Below are 20,150 nucleotides of genomic sequence, written 5' to 3'. Positions count from 1 at the left end.
CAACCAGCTACTGGCATGTTGCATTTCCTTCCAACCAGTAAATCATACAGAGGAAAAGAGTTTGCATAGCCATCTGCCATAGAGCCAGAGGATTCCACTTTGATTCTCCTACTTTTAGACATCTGCATTGGAAGGGAACTGCTGAAAAGGCTTGACATATCTCACAGACCAAAGTTAGATTCCTGACTCATCAATGTTGGGGACTTATGGGCAGCATAGAGATATATCCCTATCTGTTAGACCCCAAGGACCGACCCATGGAGTTACTTAAGACTAGTTTACTTTATTTTCTTCATTTATACACAGAATGTTGCCAAACTAAAGCAACTATTTGCATAACTACAAATATATTCTGGGAAAAGCAAGGGAGAAGCCATCTTAACTCTCTTTCTGCCAACCCAACTTTTCAAACTCCACTTTCTCTTTGTCCTGTGGAAAGCTGTCTCACTTTTCTGGGAATCCAGACTATATACCACCACAGGACCGGATACCCAATGTATCAGAGGTGGTATTCAGCCAGTTCTGACGATTCTGGTGAAACCAGTAGCGGTAGTTTGGTGAACTGGCAAATACCACCTCTGGCTGGCTCCACCCCCATCTATTCACTGCCTCCTGAGTTCCAGCTGATCAGCTGGGTGTCCCAGTTGATCAGTTTCTTCTGTTGCCCTGCACAGAACGGAGCTGGAAAGCAGGTTAGTGGGGTGGGGAGGGAATGGGGATTATAGTATCCTTGCTCTGGAGTGGGGTAGAAATGGAAATGTTACAGTATCCTTGCCCTGGAGTGGGGTGGAAATGGGGATTTTGCTGCATCCTTCCCTGCCACACCCACCAAGCCACACCCAGAGAACCGGTAGTAAAAAAAAATTGAATCCCATCCCTGCTATGTACTAAAGGTCTAGTAGTATGTTCTCTTTTCCTCTGACTTCCAAAAGCACCTGAAGGTTATGGTAGAAGAGATACTCCTGAGCCAGGGCGTGGTAGTCTGCATAAATCAGCCCTATTAGCTCAACTTTCATAGTAAGTTATCCATGAGTATGCCCAAGACACTGCTGTATCACTGTGTTCACTAGGAAAACAACATTCCACCACATTCCATGATTCAACATTACCATATATATTTAGTTAGTTATCACATTTCTATAGAAGAAACTGGGTGTTTCCTAAAATCATGGCTCTACAACCGAATAGCAATTTACTGCTCAGTCCACTCATGTGGAGAATGCATGAGGGTTGAATTGCATTGTCATTACTCTATCTATACAGAGAATGGTCAGTGTCCTCCAATCAACTTTTATAATATTGTGTGTTATTGAATCCAAAGGAACCATTAGGGTGCCTATATTGCATTGGAGTAGTGCCTGTCATTGTCATGTTTTATTTCACTGAGTGGTACAACAGGAAGCACTGCTATAAGGAAAAGTGTTGTGATCTCTATTCTCTGCACATCTGCATCTGTAATCACCCATAAGTACAACCTGCACGCGCTGCCATAGTGAATAGGCAAAAAATATTGAATGCACTGCTTCCAGAGAACAACACATGATGATGATGATGAAGATTCTACCTGGCAAGGCAAATCCTTTCCTAGTCTTTTCTGCATTTGTCCCATGGAAGGGATGGGCATGCAGTACTAGGATAAGATGAGGCTGTAGGTTGTGATGGTGGGGTTTTTTATGTCTCTGGGAGTGTTATTTCAGAGCTCTCTGGTTTTTTTTAAAAAAATCTATCAATCTATCTATCTATCTATCTATCTATCTATCTATGCTTTTTGTGTTATTGTGAGATGTTATAGCAAATAGAACAGGTAGCTATATAACTCTCATAAATAAATAAACAAACAAATGAGTGAATAAATGCTCATTAGAGAAGGACTATCATCCATATGGGCAACTACTGCTAAGTGATAAGAAAAGTGCTGTGCAAACTTTGAGGAATGGTTCCTCCTAAGCAAGGGGAAATGTAATTCAGCAGAAATGCCCCAGCTGCAACACATTCTTTAGCTTGCATAAATCTTCTGCCAGCAGGAATCCACCATCACTTGTGGTTTAAGCTGCTGCACAATAATGTGTTAAGAGATAAATGGAGAACCTTCCACCCTTTGTGACAGACCAAGTCAAGGAAAATGAGGTCTCTGGAACATAGATATAGTGACTGGTAACAAAATCTTCAACGCCTGTCAGAGTTCCCTTCTGGGTCTGTTTGCCTTCTTTGCAACAGTCTGGTTGGGTCCCTGCAGTTCTCATGACAAGATTTCATAGGAGTTTGCATCTGCCTCCTTCCTAGCTCTAAGAGTGCCTGGCCCAAGGTCACCAAGTTGCCTTTGTGTTTAAGGCAGGACTAGAACTCAGTTTCCCGATTCCTAACCTGAGGCTTTAACAGACTTAGAAGCCAGAGCTGCAGCTAGAGCATTAACTGCAGGAAGCTTCAGCCAGGAGACTTCCAGATAAGATCGTAGCAATGGCCCTGAGGTGTAATAAAGGTTTCTAAATGACCCTAACTAGGTAACATCATCAATGCTAGTAAGGAGTGGTTTGCTATCAGTGTATATTCTGGTGTCTTGCCTATTGGGGGGGGGGGGTCTTAGGGATCCTTTAATTGGGCTGTTTACAGATGGCTCTTGATCATTTCTTGATTGGAATATTGCTTACTTGTTGGTCTTACAGCAGATTGATAAACTGGGAGCAAACAGCACTCCTTGCTAGCACTGATGATATCCAGTTACGGTAATGAAACGTCTGCAAGAAAACAAGCAAGCTCAGAGAGCACCAAGGAGCCTCATAATAGCGTATAGATTTGCCCAAAGAGGTGCAATTGTTCCTAAATAATAAAGGGCAGCTTGGGGGTCTTTTACAGGGAAGAAGCTTCTTCCTGCTTTACTCAAATCTTTGCTACAGGTCAGAGGTTTGGCTGCATCTGCTCACCAGAAACGATTAGTTTCCCTCCCACTAAAACTGGCTTTTTTTTTCCAGGTTTTAATTACAATAGTAAAAGCACACTAAACCCAGAAAGAGAAAAAGGGATGAAAAGAATAAAAAGTGCAAAAAAATTGCATTTTCAAAAGAAAGCAGCTTATATCCCACAGAGCTGCTTTTCGAAACAACAGATTTAGATTTAGTAGAGGGGGTGTGCATAAATGCACTAACGTGCCAATCGTCCCTGTCATTGTTTTTTTTTATTCTCTTATTCTTGTTCTCCTTTATGTTTGACAAATTCAAATAGACAGACAGACAGACAGTCTGTGGAGATTAGCAGTCATCCAGGTCATGGTTGCCCCAAAGGTGCTTTTTCAGGAGGCAACTGGTTTTTCTTGTTTTTTTTTTCCCTTTGAAGACGTTTCGCTTCTCGTCCAATAAGCTTCTTCAGCTTTGACTGGATGGAGGAGACTGGAAGGATGCGTTCAATACAGTCAGAGCTGAAGAAGCTTCTTGGATGAGAAGCGAAACGTCTTCAAAGAAAAAAAAAACAAGAGAGTCCAGTTGCTTCCTGAAAAAGCACTTTTGGGACAACAGGAGATTTACACGCCACAAGCCAAGTTCCCCGCACCCAGAAGAAGAGCAACAACGGCTTTCTACTCTCCCGCCTCCGCGTTGTTACCGCCCCGGCTTCCACAACGGCCTCCTTCTCCCCCGCCCACCGTTCCACGCCCCTCCCTCCGGCTCTACCGGCTTGTCTCTCACCGTTCCCTTTAGCTCCGCCCCTCCCCAGCCTCGTGTAGGGAAGGCGGATCTCGCGCATCGGGTCACAGCGGCCGTCACGTGAGGGAGGGAAGTAAAGTGGGCGTGGTTTATATTCGTCATCTGACTGGCTGCAGCTGCCGGAAATCTCGCGCCTCTGAGAAGAGTGGGATAGCTGGGGGGAGAGCGGGGAAAGATGGCGACAGAAAGGGAGCCCCCTCCGTTTGGGGACGGCAAACCGACAGAGTTCGAGGAGCTGGAGGATGGGGAGGACCTTTTCATCAGCACCGCTTCTACCCTGGAGGTAAAGAGGAGGCAGTCACGGTTTCTCCACTTTTCTCTCTTCTTGGGACTCCTTATTTCTTCTCCCGGGGCAGCTGCTGTTGGGTTTGTCATGGCTGTCCTTCCCTCCGTCCTAAAGGTTTTGACTTAATTGAGGGGGGAATTGAGGGCGTGGGGGGGCTTCCTTAAGCCTTGATTTACTCCTGCGAGTGGCACCTGCCTCCTCTTCCCTGCCATTCCCTGGGCTGGGGCTCGCCAACCCGAATTGCAGCAGCCAGCTCTGGGTTTATTCCCAGCTGGGACACTTTTCTAAAAAAAACACCAAGCGATTTAATTTTCTCCACTTTGGGCAAGGACTATGTACGCCACTAAGTGGATTTCCTCCAATAGGTTTCTCTAATAGTGGGCTTTTTCTGGAGAGTAATGTCTGTTTGAGGGTGAGCATATTCCTTGCAGTACTGCATAAAGAAAACATCCCTTAAAATGGCTTTCTTTGGATGAAGTGTATACAGGTAGTCCTCGACTTACAACACTTCATTTAGTGACTGTTTTGAAGTGTACAACGGCACTGTAAAAAGTGGCTTATGACCATTTTTCACTCTTATGACCATTGCAGCATCTCCACGGTCATATCATTTTCATTCCGATGCCATTGACAACTAGCTCTTATTTATGACGGTTGCAGTATCCTGGGATCACCTTTTGTGATCTTCTGACAAGAAAGTCAAAGGGGAAAACCAGATTTACTTAACCAGCATGATAATAATTTACAACTGCAATGATTTACTTAACAAACATGGCAAGAAAAGTCATAAAATGGGGAAAACTCACCTAACAAATTTCTCACTTAGCAACATAAAGTTTGGGCTCAAATGTGGTTATAAGTCAAGGACTACCTGTATTTGAATATTCCTCAGTTGTTACTGTCATAACTGTTATGGGCGGGCTGCTAATTAGGGAATAAAGTATTGCTGAAAGACGTTCAAATACTTCTAAAGTTTCGCTGGGAGTTCCATCCAGTGAAATCAATGGGTTAATTTTTCAGTTGGCGTGTAGTTGTGCTATAACTCTACTGATAAATTAAAGGGGAGCAGTACAGAGTGTGTATTTTTCAATATAGGATTTTATTTGTTTCTTTATTGGGTACTCATGTCCTGCACCATTGATGAAAATTTAATTAGCTCAGGCACTGGTTTGTGTATCTTGAATGCAACTATTAGATTTAATAAAAGAAGCTTGATAGTGGCTTGTCTCATGTTAATCTTTATACATCTAACCCAAAATATTTATAAAATGTTCTAAGTTGTAAACAACCACATTTAGTATCTATTTGCCATATGTGATAGATAAAAGTATTTAGTGAGCCTTCTCTCACAGGAAGGAAGTACTGATGCTTTGCTGGCTGTTTCCTAAACTTACTTCCACCTTTTTATGCTGAGTCAGTAGTATTTTTCTCCTTGTGAAAAAGATAGGCAAAATGTGTGAATGAAATGTGCTTTCAGAAAATTGAATATAGTACTCCTGCCTTTCTAAGCTGCTCAGTTTAAATATATAATACTATAAACAAGACAATTAGAAATAATTTGTTGGCATTAATTAGATTACTTATATAGATATTCATATTTCTCATACATTGGCGTTTGACTCCTAGAACTTACTCTTGAGTTGTGGATGAAACTAGCAGCCAAAGTAGTTTTACAAGAACAAAGACTGAAACAACAGAAATTATGTATGTGCATGTATCGAGTTGACTATTAATGTGAAATTAATAGTGATAAATGAGAGATTTGATATTTGCAGAATTTGATTTTGTAATTAAATTGTAGGTTTAATTTTCTAATTGGTAAGAAGTTACTAATTTTTGAGCCCAACAACTCAATGCACGAGAGAAAACTTTGGATCTTTGATTAAAACCTTTGCTATATAACAAAGTTACTATCACAAGTTTTATCTCTTCAACTATGGGACAGTGTTGTTTATCAGAGTATGTTCTACAATATTCTGATATAACTAAAAGCCCTATTTTGTTTCATTAAGTTATTGAAAGTTTAGTGTTCAAATAACTACAGAATTATAGTGACTTTAGTTACTTTTTAAATAAATTTCCCCTGGATTTGGTTTCATTTAACAATTAAGGCAGCATATCTGTATCCTGCAGTATTAACAGGCATGGGTTGGTGATGTCATAAAAGGTATGAAAATATTAATATCTTAAAGAGGTACTTTAGAGTTGCATTGAAAGTATCTTATCGGTTTCTCCTGCCTCAACATTGTTTCCTCTGTCAGATAAATATATAAATGCTCAGATGCATTATCTGCAATCTAAATACAAAGCCTTGCATGTAATTTAAATCAACACTAATCTCTCCAGGGAAGCTCCCTATTATATTAATCCCCTCCAGGGAAATTAGTACAGGTGTGGAAAATATTTTGACTTCAGAATTCCTTGTTTTGAGCTACTAGAATGTTATAGGTGATCAATACATGTTGCACACCTCCAGAAAGGATAGGTAGCTTTGGCATGTCTTTTATCTGAATAGCTTATGTTTGGTACCCAAAGTTTGGTTTATATTTCTTTTTCTGATTATATGTGCCGTTATTGTATATTCAAAACCTGAGTACCGAGTGCTCTACCGGTAGACTATGGCTTCACATACTAAAATGAATGGGCAGTAATGGAATCCACAACCACAAAATGTTCATGACTTCTAATTTGGTAGCTTGCAGTTGAAATAGTTTTTACCCTAAACAAGTAAATAAGGATGACTTGCTGAGAAACACACTGGAGATCAGTTTTTACTCTCCTATCTAATTTCCAACCACACTTCGCCACTCCTTGTTGGAGTGAACAAACAAAAGAATGACCCAGATTCTGGGGTATTTTACTCCTTTTGTATTGTATATGTAATAATTAAATGGAACATCTTTGTTCAGAAGTATCGCTATGCCTTTATGGTGCTTTAGCTTATCCTGCTAGAAATTTATTGAATAGATAAGCCTGATCTGTTAGGCCTTATTTTATATCCATGAAATGTTTTTTATCTAATATTGTCCCATTGGTATTTAAAATTTAAAATGTTGGTCAAAATAGCTAGACTACCCTAAAGTTACCCTAGGCTAGCTCCATAGGGAATTACATTACTAGTCTTTTATGTCGTTGGCAGCCCATTTCTTAACTTATTTTGCTTCATTTAGCAGTGTGTAAAACTTAAGTATTTTGATCTTTTTAAAAAAAATTATGATAATCAGTGTTAGCCTTATTGCAGAGACACTTAGAAACCATTGTCTTTTTTTAAGTTTTGAGACTTTAAGGTACTACAACTTACAAATAAATATTTTTTACTGTAAAACCATTTACTGATAAATCTATATAAATGAATTCAGAAGTTCAACTTCTGAATTAAGTAATATTTAATATACGTAAGTCTTCATACGATTATAATTTAAAAGTTTTTAAAGTTTGAATATACTTACATCAACCTCTTTATTATTTAGCAATAATTATTTCCTATTATAGGAGCTTTGAAAGTCAATGTTACCACATTTATATTGGATTAACAAATGAATTAAATTTTAGACTGACAGATGAGTGCATACAAATGAACAATATAGTGAATACACAAAGTGAAAACATTAGCTAAAGTATCCTGCTAAACAATAATTACTGGTTTCTTAGTGTGTTATTCTACAGCTTTGAGGAAATGGAAAGTGCTGACATGAGTAAATATATTCTCTACTTGTGAACGTTAACAAAAAAAATCATTGTGTATATACTGACTGTTTCTCTCCGTTCCTTTCTCTAGTCAAGCCCTTCATCTCCAGAACCAGCCAGTCTTCCAGCAGAAGACATCACTACAAATTCAAATGGTCCTAAGCCTACAGAAATCTTATTAGATGATGACAGGGAAGATCTTTTTGCTGGTAATTTCTATCCCATTTTTAGACAAGTTATTTATTGGAAAAACTTCATGAATCCTTTGAAGTGTATAATTTTAGTGACCTGTTTTGCATCTTTTATCATCATTTAGTTAGTATTAAGTACATCGGAACAGTTTTTAACATTTAAACAAAATTGGTCTGAATAACTGTAACATTGCAACTATAGCATTGCAGTGGGTAACAAGCAAATATCTCCTATGAAAAATTATGACATATTAAAAGATCAGCCCTTTGTCAGTCTTATTACATACTGTTTTCTTTGTATATTCAGAATAGAGATTAAAAGATTAAAAGTCATTCTTCTCTCTCTTTTTGCATATTAACAGCTTCCTATTATGTTTCATCTTGGGAAATCATGCTTTGACCTAAGTTTAACAAGGCAAGCCATAATTCCTATATTCAGTCTCTCTTGGTGTAAACTATAACACAGAACATGTTTTATTGAAACTGTTTCGGTAACTGAAGCATGAAGGACATAGTTGAATTAAATTAGCTTCATTTGTGCATATGTACTGACAGGCATGGTTTTGTAAATGACGTTCAAGAAAGGGTCATTCAGTTTCATGGCATTAATTCAGTTCTTAGAGCAGAAGGTACAACTTTTGGATTTCTCTTTTTTCTTTATCATGTACTGGATTGCTTTGGAAGAAAATGCAACCAATGAGATCACATTTCTGAGAATCCTGTAGCATAAATTATGCAACAATTGCTTTCCAAGATCAAACAACTGATGTATTTCATCTTTATGACATTTTGTTCTTTAAGGCAGAATTTAAACAAGGTTACACATAGTATGAGAAGCTTGTTCATATGGCTACTTATACAATTAAATGAGTATTTCTATTCAGTTGCTTTTAGCATTTTTATTAAGTTGCTATTTCTATTCAATTGCTTTTAGGAGAAGTTTGATGCTAATTTCTAGGATAAGTTACATTGATTATTTAACTTGGATTGTGACCTCTTGCAGACTAAATAACTGCAAGTATTTCAAGAACCAATATAGAATTTCTTGAGAGTTGAGAACAGCTACTTAAAAATATAAACAATACTTGTTTGTTCTAGCCGCTCCTTATTAGTGCTTTTCATAAGGTATCAATTTTTCATTGAAAAAGAAACTGCAGAAAAATCTATGACTTAAGTAAAAAGCAAATTATATATAGTCTTGATTGATTTTGAGAAGCTAATGTTGTTTGTATTTGTGGGATGAACAGGAAATGCCAGGACTATGGACTAGATTGGTTTTTTAAAAAACTAGGATAAGGCAGTGGCAAATCACTTCTGATTCTTATCTAGCAATGAGTAATAAAGTTACCAGAAGCTGACCTAAAGAAACGTGGGCAGATATTACTATTGCAAGTCAAAAGAATGTTATATTTCCTGAATTCTAAATAATTAAAACCAGTTTTTAAGAAAGAGTAACTCATTGTTAGTATCCAACATTGTTTCACCCTTTACAGTTATAGCAACCCCATGATGACCTGCATCTCAGTTGTTAAAGTCAAGTAGTTGCTAAGAGAAACTCTGTCTGTGCTTATAATGTTACTTCGGTTTTTCCTTTGCTCGGACTTGTGAAAGTTGTAAATGCAAGCATTGGTCATTAAAGTTACTTTTTTATCACCATTATAATTGTGAATGGTTACTAACCAAGGCAGCTGCTAAACAAGGACTGTTTGTACTCTAATTATTATGATGTTACATTCCTGGATCAGTAGCTTAACATTTATTACTTTATTTAAAGACAGCTTTATGATAAATTATAACAATCATAGTGATATAAAAATATATTGCATCAGCAGTTTTTCTCTTGCACACCATTCAAGCAGTTCCCTGTTCATAAGAAACGTGCAATGTCCTGAATCCAAGGACGTGTAGAATATATCCACTCTTAAGGTGCTTTAAGTTTTTATCACTAAAATACTATGTTATGCTCAATTGTAAGTTAAAATAGTCATTTGACAACTATCACTCTTTGGTTACATACATTTTAAGTGAAGAAATGTACTTGAAATATTTTATTTTACTTCATTTCTCTAGCTGATCTCTTCATACTTTAGAGGTATATATTAAAACAAATATTATAATATATATTCATAATGCCTGAAATTATGGCTTAACCTTTGCTAATACAACAGCTTGGGGAAAGAACAAGTTATTAAACTGCCTGTGTGTCATCTGTGTGGCACTAGAAGCCCACCAGGCTTACAGGCAGTGCTTGGGCTAAGAGCAAGGTTCATTCCCTAACTTTGTCTTTCAGCTATATTTGTGTTTAAATGATGGATGATAGTAAAATGTGTATTCAGTATGGCTTCAGTTCTTTTTAATAGTATGCTAATTACTTTTGCAATTGATCTTAATTTGCATACGTTTCTGTTGTAACTATGGAATACAGAATATATCACAAATTCTAATTGTACAATACATAATTTAAATTAAGCTTCCTCTGAATTCTAGACTTCTCACAATTACACTGAGAATCAGTGATCTGTACAGGAGTAAATGAAAGATAAATCTTTCTCATTGTATACGCATGTAAAAAATATGCAGGCTAATGTATGAATGATTCTCTTTTTTATTTAGAAGCAACAGAAGAAGTTTCTTTGGATAGTCCAGAAAGGGAACCAATACTTTCTTCAGACTCTACTCCAGCTATAACTCCTGTTACCCCAACAACACTAATAGCACCAAGAATGGAATCAAAAACAGTAGTGGCCCCTGTGGATTTTGATAGATGCAGAGAAGAGGTATTAATGAAGTTAATAAGCCAATTTTCAAGCTGGATACACAATTTATAATTAAAGTAAATGTGACTATATTGGCAGTGTCCACAATAAATTATTTAACAATAAAGAAATAGTTGACTTGCTTTAGAAATTGGTATTTATTCTTACGATAAATTTATGCATGGAACTGGTTTTATAATTCCTACAATTTTGGTCACTTCTGCAGGGAATGCTGTCTTGTTTTATATTAATTGTATATAAGTAGTTGGAGCCTTTTGGAATGAATATTGGAATAAATATTTAACACAGTAGCTATTGCCAATTAAAAAAAAACTTGGAAAGCTTTGAATGATTTTGCTATTACTTACTATCCTGACTTAATTTTTCAGTGATAGTTACTCAACATTCAGTAATAGTTACTCAACATTAATCGTATTCATAATGTTCTTCAGAATTAGGAAGAATTGTGCTTTATCTTGTCTAATCTTTAATGTTTCAACGTTTTATGCTGTAAGCCACCTAGAGTCATTGGCTACAAGATGGGCAGCAATAAATTTAATAAATTAACAAGTACTATGTCTCTGCCAACTTAGAGATAACTCTGATTTCTAAGTTGGCAGAGACATAATACTTATTAATTTATCAAATTTATTTGCTGCCCATCTTGTAGCCAATGATTCTGGGTAGCTTACAACATAAAAACATTGAAAAACATTAACGTCATCCACTCTAAAAACTCAACAAGTAAAAACTCAGCAAGTAAAAACATCAACAGATAAAATCAAGTAGCCAAGATGGCAAAGAAGGGAGCCAGACACATGGGGGGGGTAGCATTGAGTTTTAACTAGTCAACCACCTCCAGTATGGAGTTCCCCCATTGGGTCCCCAAACTATCTGGCAGAGCAGGTCTTGAGGCTCTTTTGAAACATCTGGAAAGTGGGAACCTCAGGATAAGATGTTCCAGAGGACAGGAGCCAGGACAGAGCAGGCTCTTCTCTGGATCCCAGCAGCCGAAATTCGTTGGCTGACAGGATCTGCAATATGCTCCCTCTGTTGGCACAGGGGGCAAAATAGTCCCATTGGGGTGAGAAGTTTCCTCAAATGCCTGGACCCATGCCAGTATTGTATCTATTCTCCCTATCCTTATGTTTACCATTAAGTAAGCATGCTGATATATTTAAACCACTTAAATTTTCTATTAAGCACTCATTAGATTGGAACATCTTAGAACTAAGGAAGAATTTTCTGACAGAACAATTAATCAGTGGAACAGCTTGCCTCCAGAAGTTGTGAATGCCCCAACACTGGAAGCTTTTAAGAAGATGTTGGATAACCATTTGTCTGAAATGGTATAGGGTTCCTGCGTAGGCAACGGGTTGGACTAGAAGACCTCCAAAGTCCCCTCACAACTCTGCTATTGTATGTATTGTATCTAGTTTATTTTGATCATAAATTTCCTAGTTCAACACAATCAGGATTTTGGGTTCTTTGCAGCATGATAAGAACAGAAAAATATGGCAACATCTTTGCCTGGTCCATATCTTGGTCCATCTTTGTTTATATCAAGGGATTATTTAGTAACAATTCTGTGAGGTCCTTAGTGCTTTCTGAGTTTGGTTGTATTCTTATAGATGTTTTATTACCCAATTAGGTAATTTCATCAGTGCTAAAAGGGAGTGGGTGTTGCTCTCTTTTTATGAAGGGCTTGCCCTGTCATTGTTGCTTAAGTATTCTTGGTTAGATATTATTTATTGTATGTTTGAATTGTTTAATATGGTAAACATATACATAGTTGTATTCAATTCAATAACTTGACTTTTGCAAACATGGTATTACGAATTTCCAGTTGTCTTTAAACTGGTACATGTGTTTTAGAATGATGTACCTTGAAAACTTATTTTCCTTCAGAGAAAACTTGATATCTACATGTAGAATGGAATTTTAATAATCCATTAAAATATGAGCAAGGTGATGACATTAATCTATCTAAAGTTTAGAGTAATGGCAGTTGATGAGGAAAAAGAAATGTCTTAATGAAAGTGGGAAAATGGTATTTGTCTTTCAGTGTTAAACATTTGACACACATGAATGTGTATACCACAGGATTAAAAAAAAATCTTGAACACCACATTCTCATTCCTTTTATCTAGAGTAGAAAATATAAATGTGACAAGTAATGGTCCTAATAAAAAGAATTATTTGAAAACAAGGCTTTAAAGTGAGTTATAGATCTAAGGGGGGAAAGTACAAAGTTGATGCCCTGGTTGCTTTTAAAATTTGAATGTTTATATCCTATACTATAAGATCCTTATCAAAAAGCTCTGCAATGCTGTCACTCAGCCTTTTTGAGGGTTTACTCTATTTTAATTAATTCACCAGGTGTTTTTGTTTTTTTTAAAAAAAAGGATGAACCTTGTTTATCCATGACCACCGAGCTTTGTGGGGAAAGAGCCAGCTCTAATTGATTTTATTCTGACTTGTGTTCTTAGTGGTGATCAGAAAAATATTTACAGGAATTTTTTGGAATTATTGTCATAAATAGTTGTACTATATTGAGATAATTTGATGGAATGATTTTTATCAAAATACAAGTAGCCTTCATTCTCAGTGCTAAAAAAAGTGTTTTAATGCTGAGAAATCATATTTTTTTGTATGAAAACTTTTCAGTCATAATTATTCAACATTAATCGTATTCATAAGATTCTTCAGAATTAGAAAGGATTATGCTTTATTTTGTGTAATCTTAATTGTTCAAATGACTGCCTTATTAAAAATATAGTGAGCTATGGTTGGGCTTTTAATATTTCTTGAACTTCAGAGATGCAAGTGTGTTGTTTAATCTTTTAGAATTTGTGGCTAGACATTAAATTTAGATTCTTGGAAAGATTATTTACTGTTTGATATTACATTTGTTTTAGATTGAAGAAGAAGCAAATGGGGATGCATTTGATATTGAAATTAATGTGTCAGATCCAGAAAAAGTTGGTGAGTCTGAAAATTACTGTATTAATTAAAGAAATATTACTTTATTTTATAGCTAAAGTTTGATATAACTGTTTAAGTCACATGTATAAAAACTAATGTTAATAAATAATATAAACGGATATATCTATATTGTTAATAAATGTGTGTATTTATTCATGTACCATACAGGGGATGGCATGAATGCTTACATGGCCTACAGAGTCACTACAAAGGTAACTATTTCATGATAACTAATCAAATATTTAGTGTTCAGCACTATATAAATGTGGTGTATTTTACAAATGCCTTTTTCTGTTTTTTTAGACTTCCCTAACTATGTTTCACAAAAATGAATTCGCTGTTAAAAGAAGATTCAGTGATTTTCTTGGTTTGTATGGCAAGTTAGCATCAAAATATCTTCATGTTGGTTACATTGTACCACCAGCTCCAGAAAAGAGTATTGTAGGTAAGTGTGCTTAATGAGTGATGGTATCCATCTTCAATAGTGAAGCAATTATTCTGACAGTAAAAATTATGTTGCATCACATAAATCTTTTTACATCTATTTGACAAATTTTACTTTTAGAGTAAGGGTTATTAACCTTGGATCAATAGACACCCCCCCCCAAGGGGTCTGTATTTAGATGACCAGAGGTCTATGAACTATAACTGTAACTATAACTAAATTGCTTATTTAGAGGCTATAAAAGATAAAGAAAATCCTTACTTTATTATTAGTAAATTATATTAGTAAAAAATATTATATGAACTTTATATTCACTCTAACTGAAAGCTTGTCTTATTGATTAATGGAATAATGAAGTAGATATATTACTATGTTACGTATTTATTATTTGCAATATTTCGATAACTGAATTTAGTTTCCTTTGCATTAAAGTCAACATATATTTGATGTGTTTAAACACAATTTTCTGAGAAGGAGTTAGTAGTTTCACTGCATTTTCAAAGGGTTCAATTGCACAAGAAGGAAATGAAGCTGGTACAGGGCCAGGTTACCTACAGAATCATCTTAGTCCCATTACACCAGCACATCCCACCTGATTAGGCGGGAGAGATATGTCACGAACCTGTCAGTTAAAGAATTCTCACTGGCAGGGTCTAGGAAAAGAGTCTTTTCTGCATTGCTGACTTTGGAACATTCTGTCTCTAGAAGGGAGGCAGCCCCCCAGTCTCATAACCTTTCGGAAATGTCTAAAGATCTTGGTCTGTTATCTCACTTCAAGCTTACAGAAAAGCATGCATGGTGAAGCCCCCTACCCTGATTTTTTAATATTAAGTTTTAAGTGTCCTTGTCTCTTACTTAAATTTTTATCTTCAATTTTTTAATTTTTAATATTTTATTTCTGTACCACCCAGAATCACTCTGTGAAGGAGATGGGTACTTTCTAAATTTTCTAAATAAATAAACAAAGGAAGCCTTGCTTTTGAAAAAAATATATGTAAGAACTAAATTAACATTTTTGTGGGGTGGGAGTACACTTTATTTGAATGACAAAATGTATTTTCCATGTTCTATTTACTTGTCCCTTTGTTTTGGAATATTTAAATACTTTTTCAATTTTGCGGTAAATTGTCAGTTAAAATGTTTAGCTTAACACATACTGATCATCAGAATGCTGATGATACTCAGTTTTACATCTCTACCCTGGGCCACAGAGAGGAGGCTGTTAAAAGTCTTGTCCTAGTGTCCAGAGGTTGTGGAGATCCAGATTGAATCCTAGCAGGACACAATTACTGTTTGTCATCAGGATGTTCAGATGGTCCAGTGGTGTATGTCAATGGGGGTGGGGGGGAGAAACCAATACCCCTGAAGAAGTAGGTCAGTGATTTGAGTATCATTCTAGATTCACAGTTCCTGCTTGATTGGAAGTTAATTTAGCGACCATATGCAAGCAGTTGGAGCTATTCCAGAGGGTATTTGGGAATCATTTACATGTTTTATGTCTCTTGTATTTTACTGGATTGTAATGTTTTGAATGTTTGCATTTCTGTAAAGTTTATGAGGAATCATGACCCATTACAAATGTAATAAATAAAAACCTTGGTTATTCTCCCAGGCCTTGAATTAGAATGATGGTGGACCACTTATGGTTTGTTGTTATTTAGTCTTTGGTTATTGTCTTCCATTCAGTTGTTTTTTTCTTGATATATTTTATTTTATTTATTTATAAGCACTTCAGAATTATTGCAGAGTTGGGCAGCCTCACAGCTGGAATTACTATTTTTTTTATATCCTGCCTTTATTATTTTTACAAACTCAAAGCAGTGAAGATATCCAAAATACATTCCTCTTCCTATTTTAACCACATAACACCCTTTGAAATGGGATGGTGAGAAAGAAAGTAATTGGCCCCAGGTCACTCAGCTGACTTTCATAGCTAAAATGGGATTAGAGTGTACACACTCCCACTTTCTAGTCTGGTGCCTTGATCAAATTGGCTCTATATATTTAGAGAGAAAGTGGGTGTGCATCTCAAGTTATTTTTTGGCTTGTACTGTATATTCAGATCATTAAACTTGTTCAACTGTTCTTAATTGAAGAAAGCTTACTCATTTTTGTATATGATAATGATGGGTGTAAAGTTGTAGAAACAGCACTTTCAACCATTTGGTAGGGTGTTCAAATTGATCAAGGGAATTAATATCCCTAAAAATGAACATTAATTCTTTCCCAAGAGAAATGGAATAGACCAGGGGTGTCAAACTCAAGGCCTGTGGGCTAGATCCGGCCGTGGGGTGCTTAGATCTAGTCTGCAGGACCAGCCTGGAAATATCAAAAAAGGCCCACAATGCCTCTACAGCCTCCTGCAGCACTCTGCCAGCCAAAATTGGGCCAAGCAGAGGTCCAGTGAGACCTCTACACAACCTGTTTTCTACTTCCCAGCCTCCTGTAGCACTTTGAAGATGTGTAAGTGCTGATGGAGGCCGAAAACAAGGTGCCCCCTGCCCTCCATCTTGTCCAGCAAAGTGCTGCAGGAGGCTGAAAATGTGCGCCCCCCCCCATGCCCCATTTTAGATGGCAGAGTGCTGCAGGAGGCCGTTGAGGCCAAAAACGTGCACCACCCCCCCGATACCCCACTTTGGCCAGCAGGGTGCAGCAGGAAGCACCCATCCCATCTCCCCCTGTTCCCCAACCCCCCTGCCAGTCCTTAGAGGAGAATTGCAATGCTGATCTGGCCCTCGAAGAAATACAGTTTGACACCCCTGGAATAGACTAACGAGAAACAATATTGTCCATTGATATTGAGAATACTAATACTTTGTTTGAAAAAAAACTGAGCAGAATTCTGACTTAATGAGTTTATTGTTTGGTTATTTGAGTGTTTCAAATAGGCTGATTGTTGTATATTTCAAAAATAATTTGAAAGAAGTTTTTTGGACATTGCAAAAGTACAGCACTTTCTATTATTCACTAAGCTGCCTGATATTTTTTCAAGCTTCAATATAAGTTGAGTCTGAAAAAAGAGCTGCTGCTATTTTAAGAGTCACATTGATTTTTCAGAAGTACTATACTTCTACCAGGGTCAAAAACACATTTCCAATTTGTTTTTGCAGTGTGCACAGCCCTAAATTGTGGCTGACTGCTTTTCTCCTTTGGATTTCAGGAATGTTCTTTGAAATACTCTTATTTTTCATTGCGTATTCAAAAGATGAACATATTATACTATATGTAAATATGTAATTCGGTGATAGCTGAATGAAGCTTTCATCTATGAAAAGGCTTATTCCTGTTTAAAGTTTATCTGATTTTATATAATGTTTATTCCAGATAAGCAGAAATTAATCTACACTAAGACTGCTAGGTTTAGGTGGAGTGTCTTGGCTAAGAGAACAACTCATTGGTGCTACTTACCCAGCTTATTGCAAATATGATGGTTGATTTACTTTGTGTGGTCTCATTGATCCTAATGTTTTATGCTTCTGAAATAATTTCTTCGGGTTCTACCATGTTTCCTCGAAAATAAGACAGGGTCTTATTTTCTTTTGACCCACAAAATATGGCTTGGACCTTATTATCAGGGGAGGGCTTATTGTTTTGGGGTTGCCTGGCGGCTGCTCTCTTGTTAGCGGGCTCCCAAAGAGCCGGGCACAGCGGCTGGGGCAAACAGCTGTGTTGCGCTGTCGCAGCAGCGCAACACAGCAGCCATAAAGTGACCACGCTCACAAGCAGCCACCCAGCAAACCCCCTTTCCAGCTTGGCACAGCGCTATTCACTGACCTAGGGGTATCGCCAACCGTTTGAGTGCCTGTTTGCCACCGCCTGGCTCCCGTGGCTTGGTGCCTTCAAAATGCCAGTGAATGGTGCTCTGCACGGCTGGAGTGGGGGTTGCACAAGGGGCTGTTCCGATCCTGTTTGCACGCCTCCTAGCCTCACGATGCCATGGCCCAGCTCTCCCTGCACAGCCAGAGCACCTCTGCTGCCACCGTTGTCTGCCGCCATCATCCCAGCATGACTTTTTTGGCGGCTTCCAAACCGAGTCTTTCGGCAGTGGCTGCTCTGGGTGTACGCTCTATGGTTATATGCTTTGGGAGTATGCTCTACCGGCAGTCGGCCCACAACCATAGAGCGTACACCCAGAGTGGCCACTGCTGGAAGACTTGGTTTGGAAGCCACTGAAAAAGCTATGGAGGTGGCAGCGGCATCGGAGGTGCCCCGGCTCTGCAGGGAGAGCTGAGCCAGGGCATCGTGAGGCTGGGAGGCGTGCGAGTTGGAGTGGAATAGCCACTTGTGCAACCCCCCTCTCTAGCTGTGCAGAGCGCCAAAAGGCTCCAAGCTGCGGGAGCCAGGCGGTGGTGAACAGGCACTCACGCAGCTTGGCAATACCCCTAGGTCACTGCTGAGACAGCGCAACACAGCCGTTCACCACTGAGGCTGTGCCCGGCTCTTTGAAAGCCCTCTCGCAAGAGAGCAGTTGCCCGGCAACCCCCCCCTCCAGCCGGGCACAGCGCTGCTCATCACCCTAGCTGTATCCTGAAGGAGCCAAGCAACACAAGTGCCTTTGCCCCCCCCCCCCGGTTCCCGCAGCTTGGCACCTTCAGGATACCACTAGGTTGGTGAGCGGCACTCTGCCTGACCAGAGGGGGGAGTTGTCCACGGGGCTTATTTTGGGGGGAGGGCTTATATTTTTGCCCACCTGAAGAATGTGCCATGGCCTTATTTTCAGGACATGTCATATTTTGGGGAAAACGCGGTATGTATGAATGGAAGGCGACAAAAATAACTTCTTTTGTTTCACTGTAGTCCCTCCTCCCTTCTGTAGGCTACTAAAAGAGTAACCAAAACCCTGTCCTTTTTAAATCAGTGGGACCATTTGGAATGTTGGAAGAATGTCACAGATATTCTCCCCAAATGTCTGCAATGTATGAATCAGCAATGAAAATGAACCCATTTTCCAGAAGCCTAGTATTTGAATAAATTGTCAGTTATCTTTTTAATCTCCCAATATGCTTTTCCCATCTCAGCTTATCTTTTGTTTTTTGGAGGTCAAATGAAATAATTTCTAGGTAAAGTCTTAAGAGTACCATTCATATTTTTGAAGAAAATATAGTTATTGAGGTTCCTGTTTTGCTTTGCAGTGTGTTGGCTTTTAACATTTTTTAATTAAAATAATAAAATCAGGTGAAGCATAGAACCTAGTAGAGCTCAAAGAAAATAATTATTGAGCATCTTAATTTCTGCACTGGACACTAAGTGCAGTTTTCATTAAAGTGAAAACATTTGTCTCACACTTCCATCTGAAAAATGTTTTGGCGCGAAGGAAAATAATTACCTAAAATTGGCCTCTCTCCACATTAGATCTCTCCACATTACCATAGTACAGTTCATATAAGTAAGTTCATATTTACAGAAGAGACAAGCATGATGTTCAAATTATAGCTAATTAAAATATATTTTTGTGACCTTAAGGTATTATATGTATATTTTTTTATTAAAATAAGATTTTGCAAAGGTTTTAAAAGTTAAAGAAACTTAGAAAAAATGTAAAACGAAAAAGTTTATAAAAGGATAAAAAAATGAATAACAAAAAAGAAAGAAAAAGATCATAAAGGCAATCAGATCATCTTTGAAGTAAAATATAGCAATTACAACCACAAATATAGCAATTACTATCTCTACCTTTCCATATTACATATCATAGTACTTCCCATAAGCAAACCTTTTAAATCAATAAATCCCCAAATTGCTTCATTTTTGTCCGTTTTCAGCTAAACCCTATAAAAGTCAGCTGAGTTCCCTCCATAATCAACAAGTCAGTTTAGCTATTTCTGCAAACTGTCATCTTCACAAGGTGTTCTTGTATTATTGGTCTTTCTATAGACTTCCATCTTTGTACACATAACCTTGGGGCAGTTACCATGTATGTGACCTTAGTAGATTAATATACTGTACATTTAGATATGAACTTGACAAAGTTCAGAATTTCATCAGGTTAAAAAAATGAATTTGTCACTTTCTTCAAAGGCATGACGAAGGTAAAAGTAGGCAAGGAAGATTCCTCATCTACAGAATTTGTAGAAAAAAGAAGAGCAGCTTTAGAAAGGTAATTGA

General features: G+C 37.6%; 1 protein-coding gene across 2 annotated transcripts in view; it reads left to right on the top strand.

The window, feature by feature from the left end:
• The first annotated feature begins 3,790 nt into the window (after positions 1-3,790).
• SNX2 (sorting nexin 2) overlaps positions 3,791-20,150 on the top strand; it is a 30,910-nt gene continuing 14,550 nt past the window's right edge. For both annotated transcript variants that reach the window (XM_032213444.1, XM_032213443.1), the window contains exons 1-7: positions 3,791-3,978; positions 7,760-7,877; positions 10,473-10,636; positions 13,534-13,600; positions 13,769-13,812; positions 13,904-14,045; positions 20,064-20,142. In XM_032213444.1, coding sequence (XP_032069335.1) covers positions 3,871-3,978; positions 7,760-7,877; positions 10,473-10,636; positions 13,534-13,600; positions 13,769-13,812; positions 13,904-14,045; positions 20,064-20,142 — 722 coding nt within the window. In that variant the 5' untranslated portion in view covers positions 3,791-3,870. The remainder of the gene's footprint in view (positions 3,979-7,759; positions 7,878-10,472; positions 10,637-13,533; positions 13,601-13,768; positions 13,813-13,903; positions 14,046-20,063; positions 20,143-20,150) is intronic.

Source organism: Thamnophis elegans, chromosome 3, assembly GCF_009769535.1.
Source record: "Thamnophis elegans isolate rThaEle1 chromosome 3, rThaEle1.pri, whole genome shotgun sequence".
Lineage (NCBI taxonomy): Eukaryota > Metazoa > Chordata > Lepidosauria > Squamata > Colubridae > Thamnophis > Thamnophis elegans.
Note: the sequence above shows the minus strand (reverse complement) of the source record. Positions and strands in the feature narration are given on the sequence as shown.